The sequence below is a fragment of the Neomonachus schauinslandi genome, chromosome 16 (assembly GCF_002201575.2).
Source record: "Neomonachus schauinslandi chromosome 16, ASM220157v2, whole genome shotgun sequence".
NCBI classification, from domain to species: domain Eukaryota; kingdom Metazoa; phylum Chordata; class Mammalia; order Carnivora; family Phocidae; genus Neomonachus; species Neomonachus schauinslandi.
Window position 1 is genome coordinate 13,012,417 of NC_058418.1, and position 17,361 is coordinate 13,029,777.

General features: G+C 55.7%; 2 protein-coding genes across 6 annotated transcripts in view; both read left to right on the top strand.

The window, feature by feature from the left end:
• Positions 1 to 7,406, top strand: part of FBL (fibrillarin) — an 11,667-nt gene extending 4,261 nt beyond the window's left edge. The window contains exons 2-9 of the mRNA XM_021701127.1: positions 1,960 to 2,106; positions 2,228 to 2,329; positions 2,418 to 2,512; positions 3,486 to 3,656; positions 4,546 to 4,678; positions 5,727 to 5,839; positions 7,027 to 7,172; positions 7,282 to 7,406. Of these exons, the coding sequence (XP_021556802.1) occupies positions 1,960 to 2,106; positions 2,228 to 2,329; positions 2,418 to 2,512; positions 3,486 to 3,656; positions 4,546 to 4,678; positions 5,727 to 5,839; positions 7,027 to 7,172; positions 7,282 to 7,306 (932 nt within the window). The 3' untranslated portion in view covers positions 7,307 to 7,406. The remainder of the gene's footprint in view (positions 1 to 1,959; positions 2,107 to 2,227; positions 2,330 to 2,417; positions 2,513 to 3,485; positions 3,657 to 4,545; positions 4,679 to 5,726; positions 5,840 to 7,026; positions 7,173 to 7,281) is intronic.
• Positions 7,407 to 7,810: 404 nt separating this feature from the next.
• DYRK1B (dual specificity tyrosine phosphorylation regulated kinase 1B) lies at positions 7,811 to 16,024 on the top strand. 5 transcript variants are annotated; one of them, XM_021700768.2, is made up of 11 exons: positions 7,811 to 7,936; positions 9,959 to 10,122; positions 11,120 to 11,239; positions 11,342 to 11,530; positions 11,660 to 11,807; positions 12,673 to 12,959; positions 13,701 to 13,847; positions 13,929 to 14,069; positions 14,368 to 14,683; positions 15,082 to 15,188; positions 15,284 to 16,024. In XM_021700768.2, the coding sequence occupies exons 2-11, from the start codon at positions 10,060 to 10,062 to the stop codon at positions 15,653 to 15,655; spliced, it is 1,890 nt and encodes a 629-aa protein (XP_021556443.1). In that variant the 5' UTR covers positions 7,811 to 7,936; positions 9,959 to 10,059; the 3' UTR covers positions 15,656 to 16,024. The 5 variants fall into 5 exon arrangements, with proteins under 5 accessions (XP_021556443.1, XP_044777917.1, XP_044777916.1 ...); XM_044921982.1 differs by lacking the exon at positions 7,811 to 7,936 and having other exon boundaries at positions 9,553 to 10,122; positions 14,368 to 14,403; positions 14,488 to 14,683; XM_044921981.1 differs by lacking the exon at positions 7,811 to 7,936 and having other exon boundaries at positions 9,553 to 10,122.
• The last annotated feature ends 1,337 nt before the right edge of the window (positions 16,025 to 17,361 follow it).

Here is a 17,361-nt window from a genome sequence, read left to right on the forward strand (position 1 = left end):
CCCCCCAGGCGCCCTCAAATAAAAAAAATCTTAAAAAAAAAAAAAAAAAAAAGCCCTATGCTCAGGCCCCTACACCAGACACCTAAATCAGGATCTCTAGGCTCCAGGGATTAGTCAAAGGTGAGATCCACTGATTTCGAGCTTTGGAAGCCAGAGAAAGGAGTTTTGGTTGCATTTTCAATGTGATGGAAAACCATTGAAGGGATTTAGGCAGGGGGATGAAGAGATCCAATTTTGTGGTTTGGAAAAGGTCAATCACTAGCTGCCGTGTGGACAGGAGACTGTAGAGGGAGTAAGGGAGTTAAGGTAGACAGCCCTTCAGGAGTTCTGAAACTTAATTTATATTAACACTTAAGTTAGTAATAACGGTGAAAAGTTCTACATTTTTATCGTTTAAAAAAATTTTTTAAAGATTTTATTTATTTGAGAGAGTGCACAAGAGCTGGGGGGGTGGTCAGGAACAGAGGCAGAGGGAGAAGCAGACTCCCCTCCAAGCACGGAGCCTGATACGGGGCTTGATCCCAGGACCCCAAGATCATGACCCAAGCTGAAGACAGCCACTTAACCGACTGAGCCACCCAGGCGCCCCTACATTTTCATCTTTAACGCCATTACAATGCGTGAAGCTTTCATAACGCGTGAATATAGTAACGCACCTTTACAATAACTCTGGGGGCGCCTGGGTGGTTTAGTCATTAAGCGTCTGCCTTCGGCTCAGGTCATGGTCCCAGGGTCCTGGGATCGAGCCCCGCATCGGGCTCCCTGCTCGGCGTAGGGACGTAGGTTCCCTCTGCCTTGCATACTGCCTGCTTCTCCCTCTCCCGCTCCCCCTGCTTGTGTTCCCTCTCTCGCTGTCTCTCTCCCTGTCAAATAAATAAATAAAATATTTAAAAAAAAAAAAACAAAAAAACTCTGGCAAGTTTACTATTGAATAGTTGACATCATGTGAGATCATTTTAAAGCATCACTAATTTTCACACTATTGTTTTATAACTCGTGATTTGCTGAAAGTACTGCGGAGCTTAGGACACTGGTACAGAAAAGTCAGATACTGAATCTGTTGGCATCAGAATTCCATCTACTTCCGCCATTGTTAGGTGCTCAGTGAACAGGTTTGCCGTGACCTGAGGTGATGAAAATCAAGTCTCCTTGGATCTTTTTTTTTCCCTTCAACTTTCAGTCCCATTGACAAGCCCTAAATGGCTTATGCACTGTCACTCATCCATAAAGGACAATTCGATTTTTCATTCTTGTTTTTTTCCTCCCTGAGCTAGGAGAGACTTCTGCAAGTTTGCGAGCAGGGAGATTGGGTAGCAGGAAAGACATCATGCCCACCTCTCCTCTGTTTGGGTGTTGGCCCTTTGCTTCCAGACCCAAGTTCAGGAGTGGGAGGGCATGGAAATGTTCCCAGGGTCTGGGGGACCCTACTGCTATGATGTGCGCACACACGTGGTGTTTTCGCCTCTTCACGCTAACACTGAAAATAGAGTGGATTCTGCAAATCTGCTGTCTGACCAACAAAAGCAGAACCTTGCCAGTAACCTACATCTGCTTAGGTATTTCCAGCCCCCCCCCCCCAAATCCCTAGTGTTGTGAGTTTTGCATTATCATCCCTTGCCTCTTCCGGTGGGGGGGGGCGTGGGGGGCGTGGCAGGTGGGTTACAGCTTGACATTGTTTAATTTCAGTTGTTGCTGAACTTTATAAAAGATACTGTGTTGGATGTGGTTTTCTTCAACTTGCTTTTTCACTTAACATTATGACTCTAGGATCTGTTTACCTGTTGCGTGTAACTGTAGATCCTTGTCATTGTTGCTTATTCTGCCCATTCTGCTGACGGACGTCTGGGTTAGTCCTGATTTTTCTGCTGTTGTGGATATTGTGGACACCGCCCGGTGCGACTGTGAGACATGACCTCTCAAACCTCATTGCTCTGATTCCCCTTTCTGTGGCCGCTACAGGTTTCAGCCCCCGTGGGGGCGGCTTCGGTGGCCGAGGGGGCTTTGGTGACCGTGGTGGTCGTGGTGGAGGCCGAGGAGGCTTTGGAGGGGGCAGAGGTCGTGGTGGCGGCTTTAGGGGCCGAGGCCGAGGAGGAGGAGGACGAGGTGGTGAGTGACGTTGGGGGGTGGGGGGAAATGATCAAGAGGCTTTGCCTGGGCTTGGGGCTTGGGGCTCGGGGAGGGAAGAGATCATGGGATATCCCTCTCTCACTGCCTCTCTGCCTTGTAGGTGGAGGTTTCCAGTCTGGTGGCAACCGGGGTCGTGGTCGGGGAGGGAAAAGAGGAAACCAGTCAGGGAAGAATGTGATGGTGGAACCTCATCGGCATGAAGGTGAGTGAGGAGGGCCGGGAGCTGCTGAGGGTGGGGTGGGGTGGGGTGCAGCCCAGAGTCTTCACCCTGTGCTGGTCTCCTCGCTTAGGTGTCTTCATTTGTCGAGGAAAGGAAGATGCACTTGTCACCAAGAATCTGGTCCCTGGAGAATCAGTTTATGGAGAGAAGAGAGTCTCAATTGCGGTGAGACCAGGGCCCCAGCTAACAGGGTAGCCAGCAGTCTGGTCTCCCTGACCCCACCACGTGTCCTACACATGCCAGCCGGGGGGGGTCATCTTAATACATAATACATAAGTCAGATCCCCATTGCCTTCAGGTCCTTAGTGTGGCCCAGGAGACCCTGCACATTCCAGCTCCCCCTCCCTACCTCCTGACCTAGTATCTTCCAGCCATAGAGACCTTGCTCTTCCCTCTGCCTTGCATACTGCTCTCCCAGCTGTGTGTGGGGCTCGTTCCCTTTCTCACAGGGCCACCTTGCACCACCCAGTCTGTCAAAAGCGGCCCTCACTGCCCACACTCTGCCCTACTATCCTGTGTCATTTTCTTTATGGCCAAGCACATTCCTGCATGGGGCTTTCTGCTGCCTTTCCTACTGCCTCAAATGCGCCTCCCCAGGTAACTTGCTTGGCCCCCACCTCCTTTGGGTCTACTGCAAATGTCTCCTTCTGGGCTCTTCCCTGGCTACCCTGTCTCATTTTCCCATGTTCCTCAGCCCATCCCCCCTACTTCATGTCCTCCTTCCTTGGTCTTTGCCTTAGCAGCTGTCACTGGCCACGGCACCACATGTGTTAGTTCAGTGTATACTTACTCCCTGAGGACAGGGGTCTTGGTCTCATTCACTGTGCATCCCTAGTGCCTGGCATAGGGTCTGACCCACAGTATATGCTGCACAGCGAATGTTTGGTGAATGAACGCACAGGTCTTGCTGGTAACGGGTATGATCTTTTATCTCTGTGTTTATTGTCTGTCCCTGCCCCTTCTACCTGGGTCAGTAACCTCCATGAGAGGGCGGGTACTGCATCTGTCGTGGTCACCAATGTGCACCTATGTTCATTTCTTGAACAATGAACGAGCGCCCAGGGCCCTTTGGCTAAGGGCAGTGGGGTCGAGCAGAAAAGCCTGGCACTGACTTCCCTCCCCATCTCTCCCGGCCCAGGAGGGAGACGACAAAATCGAGTACCGTGCCTGGAACCCCTTCCGCTCCAAGCTGGCAGCAGCAATCCTGGGTGGCGTGGATCAGATCCATATCAAGCCAGGGGCCAAGGTGCTCTACCTTGGGGCTGCATCAGGCACCACTGTCTCCCACGTCTCTGACATCGTAGGCCCGGTGAGTGGATGGAGGGGTAGGGAGGGGCGAGTAAGGGCAGGTGGTGAGGTGGAAGGGAGGGAGAGGCTGCCTCTCAACAAGCCTGGAGTCACTGGCCCTGGCTGCTTCCCTGCGCCGTGTGGCTTGGGGCTAGGCCCTTCCTTCAGAGTGCATGTGGTAGAAGGAGCAGCTTCAAGCATCTGGTCTCCAAAGCCTCATTTATTTAGTCTCACTCCTGAGTTCTTGGTTTAGAGGGAAGGGATATGTGTGTTGGAGTAAGTGCAGTTAGAGGGGCCTAGGGTAGAGACTGTTGGATTTGGTTGCCCTCTTTAAAAATGTATGCCTCCAAATCTGGTCTTCTGGTTTCTCTGAAAAGAACAGATGTCAGTTTCTGGGCCTGCATTTCTGTGTTGCTGTGCAGGCTCCCTGGTTAGCGGGTCCCCACACATCTCACTTCAGGACCCCCAGCTCCTCCACGTGACCGTAGGCTGTGTCATTTAGTGGTTACAAATCCCAGGCTCTGGTGTGGGCATCTAACAGGGAGGTGGCTTTTGGCAAGTTACTTAAACTCTCTGAGCCTCAGTTTACCACCCTGGAAAATCAGGTTGCTGTGAAGAGAAATGAGTGAATTCCTATAAAGTACTTAGAGCAGTGCCTGGCCCATTGTAAGTATTCTTAGCTGTTAGGACTTCATCGCTGTGCCCTGGCTTCCTGGTTTGAAGACTGTATTGGGGGACTGGGCTCTCAGATCAAGTGCAGAGGGACTGAATAACCCTTGGCAACAATAGTTGTCAAACGAAAGGGTTTTGATTCGGGGATTTGAATGGATGCTACGTGTAGTGTTTGGGCCCAAAGTAGGTGTTCCATCTAAGAACTGGTATCGGTGTTTTTATTACTTGATTTCTTTTAGGACGGTCTAGTCTATGCAGTTGAGTTCTCCCACCGCTCTGGCCGTGACCTCATTAACTTGGCCAAGAAGAGGACCAACATTATTCCTGTTATTGAGGATGCTCGGCACCCACACAAATACCGCATGCTCATCGGTGAGGGGTCTAGGGGTTGGCTCTGGTTGTGTAGGCCAGGCCACTCCAGGTTTCCTGGAAGAGGTAGCCAGAGCCCTGATCGGAATGGAATCACAGTGGATGAGCAGGCCTCCTGAGTCTGTAGGAAGGAAGAGGGTGAGGGGAGCCAGGTGAGGTCGTGGAGCTTGGGTGTCTGGCACCCCGGAGAGGCGGACCTCCTTTCCTTCGATCTCTCCTGCCCCTCTCCCTGGGTGCTCCCATACGTCCTGCCTCCCTCTAAAACATGGTACTTTTTATGCTGCCGCTGGCTTATGTATAACAGCCCCCTTCAGAGGTCCTCCTCCTCATCATCTGGGGCGATCATAACCCAGAAAGCACAAACTGAGTGTGGTCTGGCCCAGAGGGGCCCATTATGAATATTACTGTGTTTTTAAAAAAAAAAATTTTTGGAAGTATAATGTAAAACTGGAATTCCTTATAAACCACCCTCAGAGGTAACCAGTATGAGCAATTTCATGTCTGCTTTTCCCAATTTAAAAAAGTCAGTTTTCATTATGCCATGTTTTTGTTTGTTTTATTCAGTCACACTGGCTTAAAAATAATAATACTTCCCATGCTGCTGATTCTGAGTTTTTTTTTTCCCCCCATGCATTCATACCATACCCTTTTGTCCTCCAACTTATTTTCCTTTGACAATCCCGCAGACACTCTTGCCTGTAAGTGCTCACCTTTACTTGCTTTTTTTGATGACGTGTCTGTCTCCCCTCAGACCTGGGAGCGTCTCAAGGGCAGGGTCCGGGTCTGACTCGTCTCTCTGTCCCCCACACCCGGCCCAGGGCTGGCCACAGAGTAGGTGGCAATCATGGTTTACAAGAGGAATGAATGGATGGTGTGATTGGGTTTTGGACCCATCCTGGGGACACTGTGGAGGGAGGGAATCAATGGGGGAAGGGAGACTGGAAGCAGGGAAGACTGCCAGAAACCTGCTGGTGATGGGGCGCAGGCCTCATGGGAGGAGCTGGGAAGATGGGGTGGATCCAGCTTGTAACTGCCACTTCTTTCTCCCTAGCAATGGTGGATGTGATCTTTGCCGATGTGGCCCAGCCAGACCAGACCCGGATCGTAGCCCTGAATGCCCACACTTTCCTTCGTAACGGAGGACACTTTGTGATTTCTATTAAGGTGCGGGGCTTAGAGAAGTCTAAGATGGGATGGTAGTGCTTTCTTTGTAACTGCCAAGCAGCTAGTCAAAAACAAGGGGGCCTCCATCCTCCTAATCCAGGCAGTCTGTTCCCAGCCTCTATCCCTGCCCCCCACCCCTAGTCAAATAGGACATGATGAAAAATGTCTACATAACTAAAAAGACTTCGGTTTTAAATAGGCGATAGAATGATCAGTAGTGGTCAGGTGCATGATCGCTGCGTTGACCATTTGAGTTTGAATTCCAGCTTGCTCTGACTCAGCAAGTTACCTAACCTGTGTGCTTGTTTCTTCGCTTGTCAAGTAGAAATATTAGTTGTAGCTCTTTTAGTGTTGATGTAAGCATTAAATTTATCAATAAGTAGTGTTTAGAATAAAGCCTGGTACAAAATAAATTTTAGATGAATGCTAGATGCATTTCAAAAAACGTTTTATTTTGAAATAAAGATTTTCAGCCAGATTCACCATTTGTTAGCCTTTTGCTACATTTGTTTTAGTATTCTCAGCATTATTATTATTTTTTTTTAAAAGATTTTATTTATTTATTCATGAGAGAGAGAGAGAAGCAGAGGGAGAAGCAGGCTCCCAAGGAGCAGGGAGCCCGATGCGGGACTCGATCCCAGGACCCTGCGATCATGACCTGAGCGGAAGGCAGACGCTTAACCGTCTGAGCCACCCAGGCGCCCTATTCTCAGCATTATTACATTGTTAAAGAAGAAGTGGGCGGGGGGAACCCTGGGTGTAAAATTGAAACACTGGCTTTAAGATAAATAGGTCTCGGGCGCCTGGGTGGCTCAGTTGGTTGGGCGACTGCCTTCGGCTCGGGTCATGATCCTGGAGTCCCGAGATCGAGTCCCACGTCGGGCTCCCTGCTCGGCGGGGAGTCTGCCTCTCTCTCTGACCCTCCCCCCCCTCATTCTCTCTCTCAAATAAATAAATAAATAAAATATTTAAAAAAAAAAAAAAAGATAAATAGGTCTCTGTTGAAGTCTTCCTGTTCCAAATCCAAACCAAACTGAAAACTTCTCTAATGAAGTCTTTCCCTACATTTCCAAAACCTGAGTTTCACTGAGTTTGCAATGAAAACAAATAACCTGTGATTTGAAGAGCAGAAAACAGGGAAAACAGCCCAAAGCCTTGCGGCAAGCTTCCAATTCTCTCTTCTGCAGGCCAACTGCATTGACTCCACGGCGTCTGCTGAGGCTGTGTTTGCCTCTGAAGTGAAGAAGATGCAGCAGGAGAACATGAAGCCCCAGGAGCAGTTGACCTTAGAGCCGTATGAGAGAGACCACGCGGTGGTGGTGGGTGTGTACAGGTGAGCAGGGGCGGGCAGCCCACCCAGACAGAGCCCTGCGGCTCAGCACTTGGTAGGAGTGCCCCGGATGGCGGCAAGCTCTGAATCCCCTCTCTCCTTCCTCTCACAGGCCACCTCCCAAGGTGAAGAACTGAAGCCGCGCGCCATCGGGATTGCCAAGAGGTTGTGTTGCTACTGTTTCACGTGTGTTTTTCTATTAAAAGACTCATCCAGGGGCACCTGGGTGGCACAGTCGCTTAAGCGTGGACCTCTTGATCTCAGCGCAGGTCTTGATCTCAGGGTTGTGAGTTCAAGCCCAGCCTACCGAAAAACAAAAATTCCATCCATCACTCCTGGGGGCTGATCACTCAGCGACCTCTCTTCCACAGGGCGCATGCGCCGTTCGTCAACTGGCCCGGTGGTGGGATGGGCACGCTCATCCGGTCAGTCGTGCGCATGCTCCTTTCTTGGTTGCCTTTTGCGCAGCCGCAACCCGGATTCCGGCGCCTCGGCGGGGTTGATAGCTTAACTGTGCATGTCTGCGGATAAGCTCCGCTGCGCGCAGGCGCGGAGTGTTACCCTGGGTCACGTGGGGGAAGAGAACGGGGGGGGGGGTGGGGCGGGGCCTGGGGGGGGGGCCGGTTTGTTGTGGTCGCCATTTTGCTGGTTGCATTACTGGGTAATCGGGGCCCTGGCTCGCCGCGTCCGCCGGGTATCTTCAGCCAGTGGGCAGGTCTGAGCTCGGGCTTCCCGAGCAGCTTGAGTCCCCTTGCCCGCGCCCTCAGGTAACAACGCGGCTACAGGTGGGGCTGCACGAGTTCGCGGGGAGGGGGCAGTACGGACCCGCCCTGCCCGCGTCGCTGCCAGACTTAGCACGAGGCCGAGGGAGGAGAGAGCAGGGGGGCGGCGGGCAGGTGCAGGCCGTGCCTGGCTATTCATAGTCGGATTCTTGGAAGGGGCCGAGCCCGAGGGAGCAGTCTTGGGAGGGTGGCTGGGAGGGGGTAGCGGGGCCCCGCTCCCGCCCTTTGTTTGGGCTCGGCTCCTCTGGCTGCATCGTCGTTGCCTAGCAACAGCTGTTCTGAACTGCGATTGGCTGAGCCTTTGGCAGCAGCGGCCAATGGCACGGTTGTTGCCATGGCAGGTGCGGACTGCCAAGCTCAGTCCGGCCCCGCCCGCCGGGGCTCCGCGGACCGGGGCGGGCCTCCAGGGTGGGGGGCGGGTGGCTGCGCGGGGCGGGGCCGGCGGGGCGAGAGTTAACCCGCCCCTCCCCCGTCCACCTGCTTTCCCCTTCCCCCGCGTGCCCCGGGCTGACCCTCGTTCCCTCCTCTCCCCGCCCCCGGCGGCGGCGGCTGCTGCTGTTGTCACCCACCGGGCCGCCTGTCCCGCTTGCCCTCCCCGTCGCGGGGCTTGCCGGGCCGGCCGGGCCGGGACAGGCGGCCGTCTCCTCTCTGCCGCCACCACCGCCATGCTGGCCGCTCGCCCACCCCACTGGGGGCCCCACCGCGCCCCAGCCCCCCGTGGGCCCCGCGCCAGCCCTGACCCGGGTAGGGGGTGGGTGCTGGGAGGGCCCCAGGGAAGAGGTTGTTTCAGGTGAGGGGCGGGGGAGTTCCAAGAGAGAGGAAGGATCGTGGAGTGGCAAGGCTTGGCATAGGAGAAAGGGACTGACATGGGAGAAGGCCTGTGGGGAGAGGATTTTGGTGTGGCAGGTACTCTGGGAGGGGAGAACTCTATGTGATATTTGGGGAATTTGGTTCTGGGGGCCTTCTAGGAATGGGCACAGTTGTAGTTTGACCCTGGTGTAGAAAGGAGTAACTGGAGAAGGGCCCTGGTAGGAATATTGGATGGGGGGAGGAGGGGAAGATCCAGTGTAGGGGAGAGAAGGGCGAGCTGAGAGACGACGCCTTCTCTTTGCTCCCATCAGGGAAAGTGAGCCTTAATTGGGAGGCGGGGGACCAGGGGCTAATACGGGGAAGACCCTTGATGTGGCAAGAGAAAGCACCTGCGGGGGGTGGGGGGTCCTTAATATGGGAGGAAATGGTATAGGGATGAGGGCTTGGCATGATAGGGGGAGAGTCCCTTGGGAAGAGGATGCCCTAATGCACGAGAATGTCATAGGGCAGGACTCTTATGTAGGGACAACTCTGTATAACAAGATAGCCTTGGTGTGGTCCTAGGACCCTGATGTGGTTTTAGGGGCCTGCAGAGGACTCTGCTATGGGTTTGGAGGGGGCCCAGAGTTCTCTCATGTGGTTTGGGGGGATCCTAGAGTTCTGGATTGAGGGATTTACTGGGAAGGGTAGATCTTGAAGTGCAGGGACCTTGCTGTGATAAGACAGGAGATCCTGACAATCAGGGAAGACTGCAGGAGGGCAGGATCTTGTGTGAGGGGGCGCTGGGGAGGGCCACAAACAGAAATGGGAAGCAAAGAGTGAACCTTCCTCCCTATACTGTCTGTGGTTTCTATTTTTTTCTTCTGTTCCTCCTCCCGATTATTGGTGTCTTTCTGTCCTTTCCTGTCATGGCCTATACCCCTGCCTGGCTTCCAATCATCCCCTTTCACGTGTTCCCCTCTTTGTGCCACCTACTTCATTTATTTGGTAATCATTTGTTGAGGGACTTCGCTGTGCCACCACCACCCCCCTGCCCTACCACTTCGCTCTGTCCCCTTTCTTCATTGCCACCTGTTGTCCTTTTTCTCCTCCCCCTGTGCCTTGCTTTCTCTCTCTGATGTCCACCTCTTTCTGCCTGGCCCTGTCCCACACATCCCCTTGTTCCATATTGCTCCCCTGCCTCCCGCCTGCTCTCAGGTCTCAGCGGCGGTGGCAGCCGAGGTGCAGGATGCGAGAAGGCGCCCCCCGGCCGGGCTCCCGCTCCAGGCCTCGCTCCCCTGCGGCCCTCTGAGCCCACCATGGCCGTCCCACCAGGCCATGGTCCCTTCTCTGGCTTCCCGGGGCCCCAGGAGCACACGCAGGTATGCGTTCAGCTGACTCCTCACCTTCCTGGGGCAGGGGGAGGCTGGGGATAGAAGGGTCTTGGGAGTGAAAGGTTGCCCAGAGCAGTCTCCCGGGGGCAGGAAGGGCCCATCTGGAGTAGAAGATAATAGAGGAGTTGCTGTTTGGAGAGCCTGGGTTCAAATTCTGACATGGTGGTTAAATGACTCAGGTTCTCCCTGCTTCGGTTTTCTGTTCTGTAAAACGGAACCAAGAATGATATCTACCTTGCAGGGTTGCTGTGAGGTTAAACAAGTTAATGAAATGCATGTAAAATGCTGAGAACAGCACCTGGCACCTAGGAAACACTCAATAAATGTTCACAAAGGAAGAAAGGTCCAGAGTGAGAGATGGGCGGGTGGGGTGAAAGGGGGTGAAGTTTGAGCCCAAAGGATCTTGGAGCCAGCAGCATCTTAGGGTACAGAGTAAAGATACTCAGGGGTGGAGACTGTCAAGGCTCTGAACTGTAGGGCTTGAAGCAGGATGGAGTAGAAGATTCAGGGTGCTGGATCCCGAAAGACTGGGCAAAAATGTGAAGAGTTGGGGGTGAGGGATGGGAAGACCCCACGGGTAAAGCATGATGGCAGCCCTCAAGATGGGACATCCAGAATGGATGGTCTCAGGCAAAGGATTGGGAAGGACAGAACCCACGTTTTCTATCTGATCTCTTCCCACAGAGGTTCAGAAAGCAGTAAAGGTATGGGATGAAAGGTCAAGGGTAAACAATTGACCATTCATTCACTCAGCAAATCTCTGATGACCACCCACTATGTGCCAGGCCGTGCTCCAGGCACTGCAGATACAGCAAGAACAAGACAGTCTCTGCCCTTGGGGAATTTCTATCCTGGTGGGGTTGTCACACAGTAACCAAGTAAATCTGTGTGTGGTAACGATGACCCAGCCACCCAGAGGGTTCTGCCTCTGGTGGTCGGAGGTGAAGGCCTCTCCTCATGCCCACCCCCTGCCCCGACCCCACAGGTATTGCCTGATGTGCGGCTGTTGCCACGGAGGCTGCCCCTGGCCTTCCGGGACGCGAGCTCAGCCCCGCTGCGCAAGCTCTCCGTGGACCTCATCAAGACCTACAAGCACATCAATGAGGTGGGCGGGGGAGGGCAGGGGACCCGGCTGGGGGCCAAGGGGTCCTGCCTGCCGGCACAGGTCACTCAGCCGTCCTTATCTTCTGGCTGACTGGCTGGGCAGGTATACTATGCGAAGAAGAAGCGGCGGGCCCAGCAAGCGCCACCTCAGGACTCGAGCACCAAGAAGGAGAAGAAGGTCCTGAACCATGGTTACGACGATGACAACCACGACTACATTGTGCGCAGTGGCGAGCGCTGGCTGGAGCGCTACGAGATTGACTCACTCATCGGCAAAGGCTCCTTTGGCCAGGTGTGGGAGGCCCCCCTCCACCCTGACCCCGGCATCAGGGGGCACGGGCACCCACTGATGTTGACCCACAAAAAAGTGGTGCCCTGCTCCCCCCATTTCCTCACTTTGTGACATCCCCCACCCCGGCAGGTGGTGAAAGCCTATGATCATCAGACCCAGGAGCTGGTGGCCATCAAGATCATCAAGAACAAAAAGGCCTTCTTGAACCAGGCCCAGATTGAGCTGCGGCTGCTGGAGCTGATGAACCAGCACGACACAGAGATGAAGTACTACATAGGTGAGGCCAGGGGCAGCGGTACACCCAGTACAGGATGGGCCTGGTGTCTTCAGGGCAGGGGCTGGTCTGTAATTCCCTGACATCAGTGATTCTCCTTCCGCCTTCATAACTTTTGCCCTATTCCCATGATGGTGCTGGTCGGAGTTTATTGGGTGCTTGCTAAGGGTCAAGCCCTGATGTAAACACTTTACGTGAATCAACTGGTTTCAGTCTGACCACAGCTCTGGGGGGAAGGGGCATCTTGGCCCACAGCTTGGAGAAGAAGACAGAAGCATTCAGGTGCTATCACTTGCATAAGGGCACCGCATTTGCACTCGGGGGCTATGATCTCACCAGGCAGTGGGCTCCAGCGCCTGTATTCTCAACGGCTATGTCAGTATTTTTCTTCTTTCCCATACTGATTCCTCTTACAAAAAGCAAGTGGACAGAAAGAGTGTGTTTCTTTAAATACACATCCTTACCCTAAATGGAAAGCGAGTGTCCGCTGCCACAAAAATAAACAGAACTGAGACTAAAAGAATGTTACAAAATTAAATGAGGAAATGTAGAAGGGCATTAAAGACCCATCGGCACCAAAGGGAAACGTTCTCTTTGGTTTATCAGAAAGTTTGACAGAGACTTGAAGAGAATGAACTTCTCTTAATCAAGGAAATCATTCTCTTGATGTGAGTCAAGTTCTAGACGATATAAAAACACCCTGACTAGCAACCGCTTCCCGTGGGCACCCCACAGTTTGGCCAGCGCTGCAGATGCAGAGTCCCCGATCGGCTTCCGGCCGCTTTTATTACTGTGTACACCAGGCCGCCCCTAGCCCTCTCTGAGTCTCAGCTTCTCCATCGGCCCCTTTCCATCCCCTTGCCCGCAGTGCACCTGAAGCGGCACTTCATGTTCCGGAACCACCTGTGCCTGGTGTTCGAGCTGCTTTCCTACAACCTGTACGACCTCCTGCGCAACACGCACTTCCGCGGCGTCTCGCTGAACCTGACGCGGAAGCTGGCGCAGCAGCTCTGCACGGCGCTGCTCTTCCTGGCCACGCCCGAGCTCAGCATCATTCACTGCGACCTCAAGCCCGAGAACATCCTGCTCTGCAACCCCAAGCGCAGCGCCATCAAGATCGTGGACTTCGGCAGCTCCTGCCAGCTTGGCCAGCGGGTGCGGCGCGGCGCGGCCCGGGGGCGGGGCTCGCGGTGTGGGTGTGGTGGGGGCGGGGCCAGCTAGTGGCTGGCGCCGGAGGGGCGGGGCGGGGCTGGGGTTGTAGGGTGCAGCCCGAGGTGGCCGTCCCCGAAGGGTAGTATTGGGATGGGGCATTGGCGGCACAGAGTTGTAAGGCCGGTGGATGGGGGAGGTAAAGGAGAGGGCCGCAGGGTATAGTACCCAGTAGGAAAGAGAGAGAAGCCTGAGGAGGCGGGGCCAGTTTTGAGGCTGTCAGAAGTGGGCAGGGTGGAGTCAGGTTGGCTTTGAGCCAGGAGCGGCACTTGGCTAAGTTTTGCTTACGCTGTGCTCTTTAAACTGAGGAGGGAGTGGGGGGCCGGGTGCTTCAGTTTTGCAGCTTCGTGTGAGCAGGCATTTGAGATGGCTTGAAAAGGGTATGGATTGGGTGGGTGGGAAGGGCCCCGGGCTCACCGCCTGCCAATCCCTGATGACCAAGAGCGGTCCAGAGTCAGGCTTCGGGATGGAGATCAGGGTCAGACTAGGCCAGCAGAGACTTCTGAGGCTGATGAATGAAATGATGGTAGTGGCTCCTGGAAAGTGGGTGCTGATAACCTCAAGGTTTGGAACTCCCATGCTCCATTTTCGTGGCAGGAAGCTTGTCTTGGCTTTGGGTATGTCAGCGGCACCACGCTGGGAGCCTGGGACCTCTGACTGTTGCCCTCTCCCCCGCTCCGTCCCCAGATCTATCAGTACATCCAGAGCCGCTTCTACCGGTCGCCTGAGGTGCTGCTGGGCACACCCTACGACCTGGCCATTGACATGTGGTCCCTGGGCTGCATCCTGGTGGAGATGCACACCGGAGAGCCCCTCTTCAGTGGCTCCAATGAGGTGTGCTCCCAGGGAGGGGGTGTGCTGGAGGGGGCGGAGGCCTGGCTGGCCCACTGAACCTGACTGCCCACCTGCTCACAGGTGGACCAGATGAACCGGATTGTGGAGGTGCTGGGCATCCCACCAGCCCCCATGCTGGACCAGGCACCCAAGGCTCGCAAGTACTTTGAACGGCTGCCTGGGGGTGGCTGGACCCTACGAAGGACAAAGGAACTCAGGAAGGTGCGGCCCCTGCCCCACGCCGCTCCTCCCACCCTGGTGGCCCCTCACTCTCTCACACTTGGGGCTTCCTTTCTCCCTGCTTCCTCTTCCTTGTGTCTTTCCCTTCCTTCCTCTCCCCGTTGTCTGTCCTTTCCTTTGTCCTGGCCCACCCCATCTCTCCTACCCGCCCCACAACTCTTCTTAGCTTCTCTCCTTCACTTTCTCTCTTGTGCCTCTTGTTTCCCCGTGTGTGTCTCCCTGCCCCTCCTGCCCACTGACGGCCACTCTCTTGCCCCCCCTCCCACCCCCTCCCTGCCAGGATTACCAGGGCCCCGGGACACGGCGGCTGCAGGAGGTGCTGGGCGTGCAGACGGGCGGGCCCGGGGGCCGGCGGGCGGGGGAGCCGGGCCACAGCCCCGCCGACTACCTCCGCTTCCAGGACCTGGTGCTGCGCATGCTGGAGTATGAGCCCGCCGCCCGCATCAGCCCACTGGGGGCTCTGCAGCACGGCTTCTTCCGCCGCACGGCTGATGAGGCCACCAACACGGGCCCGGCAGGCAGCAGTGCCTCCACCTCGCCCGCACCCCTTGACACCTGTCCCTCCTCCAGCACCGCCAGCTCCATCTCCAGCTCTGGTGGGTGCCCAGTGCCAGGGGGCGTCGAACGGGGTGTGGGGGGCAGCTCCGCTTCGGCCTGACCTGGGGGACCTTGCCCCACTGGGCCTTCACCTAGAGCTGTGAAGCTGCGCCATCCTGAACTCCAGAGTGGGTGGGGCAAAGAGAGCTCTGACCGGCCGTGACCTGATCTCTGAAACCGAGCTTGGGCTAACACTTCTAAAACTGCTTCTGACTCTGATACCCAAAACTGAGCTCTGACCTGTAATCTCAAAATTGGGCCCCATCCTTCAAATAGGCTCTGGTCCCAAGGCCCAGGCCTGGGCCTGGGTCACGAACCAGACTCGGCCACCCAAAAACCCAGCCACCACCTCTCCTCACTTAAGGCTTCTCCTCATTTCCTCCCCTGGCACTTCCAGGAGGCTCCAGCGGCTCCTCCAGTGACAACCGGACCTACCGATACAGCAACCGATATTGTGGGGGCCCTGGGCCCCCCATCACTGACTGTGAGATGAACAGCCCCCAGGTACTGGGGCCTTGGGGCCTTGGGCGGTGGGTAGTGGGGTATCTGGGACTTGAGGACCTGGGTCTCCATCACCCACTGTTCCTTTGCTCCTTTAGGTCCCACCCTCCCAGCCGCTGCGCCCCTGGGCAGGGGGTGATGTGCCCCACAAGACACATCAGGCCCCTGCCTCTGCTTCGTCACTGCCAGGGGCCGGGGCCCAGTTACCCCCCCAACCCCGATGCCTTGGCCGTCCCCCATCACCAACCTCACCACCACCCCCAGAGCTGATGGATGTGAGCCTGGTGGGCGGCCCTCCGGACTGCTCCCCACCTCACCCAGCGCCTGCCCCCCAGCACCCGGCTGCCTCAGCCCTCCGGACTCGGATGACAGGAGGTCGTCCACCCCTCCCACCCCCTGATAACCCTGCCACTCTGGGGCCTCGCTTGGGCCTCCGTGGTGTACCCCAGAGCACGGCAGCCAGCTCATGACCCAGCCCCCTCCCTGGGGCCCCTCCTGAAGCCATACCCCCCATCTGGGGGCCCTGGGCTCCCATCCTCATCTCTCCCCTTGACTGGAATTGCTGCTACCCAGCTGGGGTGGGTGAGGCCTGCACTGATTGGGGCCTGGGGCAGGGGGTCAAGGAGAGGGGTCTAGGCGCACCCTCCCCGTAAGGACTGGACCCTTGGCCCCCTCTCCCCCCCTTGTTTTCTATTTATTGTACCAAAGACAGTGGTGGTCTGGTGTCTGGGCGGGGGGAGACCCCCTTCACCGTCGGGCCCTAGGAAGGGGTGGGGGCAGGTAGGGGGAGATGGCCTTGCTCCTCCTTGCTGTATCCCCCAGTAAAGAGCTTTCTCACATGCCTGCCTGAGCGTTTGCAGGGCCTCGGCTCCTCTCACCTGGCCCTCAGAGGCGTGGTGGGGAACGGTGTTTGGGGAGGGGGTACCAGAAGAGCTTTGTCATGTGGGATGCGTCCCTGGGGAAGTTATGGCTATTGGCGCAGACGTGGGGCTGCAGGAGGTCTGGGGCTATGGAATCCTAGACAGAGATTCTGGGTAGGATCCTAGCCCACATTTGTCTTTTCCATGGTAAACAGAGACCCTGAAAGAGTAAAGGCCCAGCTCTGGCCTGTCTCTGGAAAACATCAGGATCTGCCCTAATAAGCCAGGGCTTCCACAGAGTCTGCACGGGAGTGGCTCCTTATGCCAGGCAGGCATCTAGTAGGTGCTGAATGTATGTAGCAGGCCTTATTGGTGCCATCTGGGAGATGGCAGGCAGGCAGTGGGTACAGAATTTACCCCCCACGTCTGGTCTCACCCTGTGGAGCCATGACGGAGCAAAGCATTTTGAGATTCTCGGGCAGAAAGATATTCCCGGGGTTCCAGGTAAGTGGGTCTGTTTCCATAGCAATTTGGAGACTTTGTCTCCCAACTGGCCAAACAAGAACCTCCTGATTGAAAGGTACCTGACCGTCTCCCGCCACTGGGGCGCGGCGCTTCCTGGGAAGTGGAGTTCTACTCTCAGTCCCTTTTCCCATATTTCGTCAGGGGACTACAAAGACCAGGGTCCTTTTCGCTCACGAGTTAGGGACGGGCTCCCGGGCAGCCAGTAGGCAGGCAGAGATGGTCGGGGGCCCGGATGCTGGAGGCGGGCTGTGGAGGAGGAGAAGGCCGTGATTGGGTGGCGTCGGCAAAGCTGTGCGCCGGTGTTGAGTTCTCTCAGGCGTGTGGCAGGTGGGCCACCGTGCTGCTCCCCGAGACCGTGCAGTTAGGTGTCTGTGGTCACAGAGCAAGAGGTAAGCTCTGAGGCCCGAATTGGCCCCATCGCGCGAAGCATCACGAGCCGCGGTGTCTGGCTCAGCTCGCAAGAAGCCCCGGTCGGTAGGAGAGACAGGCGAGGACGCCGTTTCACGGACCTGCGGATGTTCGGGAAGCGGGGGCAGAGTGGAACGTGGAGGGAACCCAGGCGAGGCACGGGTAGGGAAACATTCCGGGAGAAGCAGGAGCTGTCGGAGTTGAGACCTGGAGACGGGATGTTTGCGGTGGTTTGCGTACAGGCAGCGATGAGAGACAGCCTGATGTGTGAATGTAAACTGCGAGAGATGCGGTGTTGGAGATCTAATTGAAACTTCTGTATGAATTCGGTCGTGGAAGATTTTGTTGGACATTTAGGGAGCTTGGGCTTTGTCCTAAGGGCA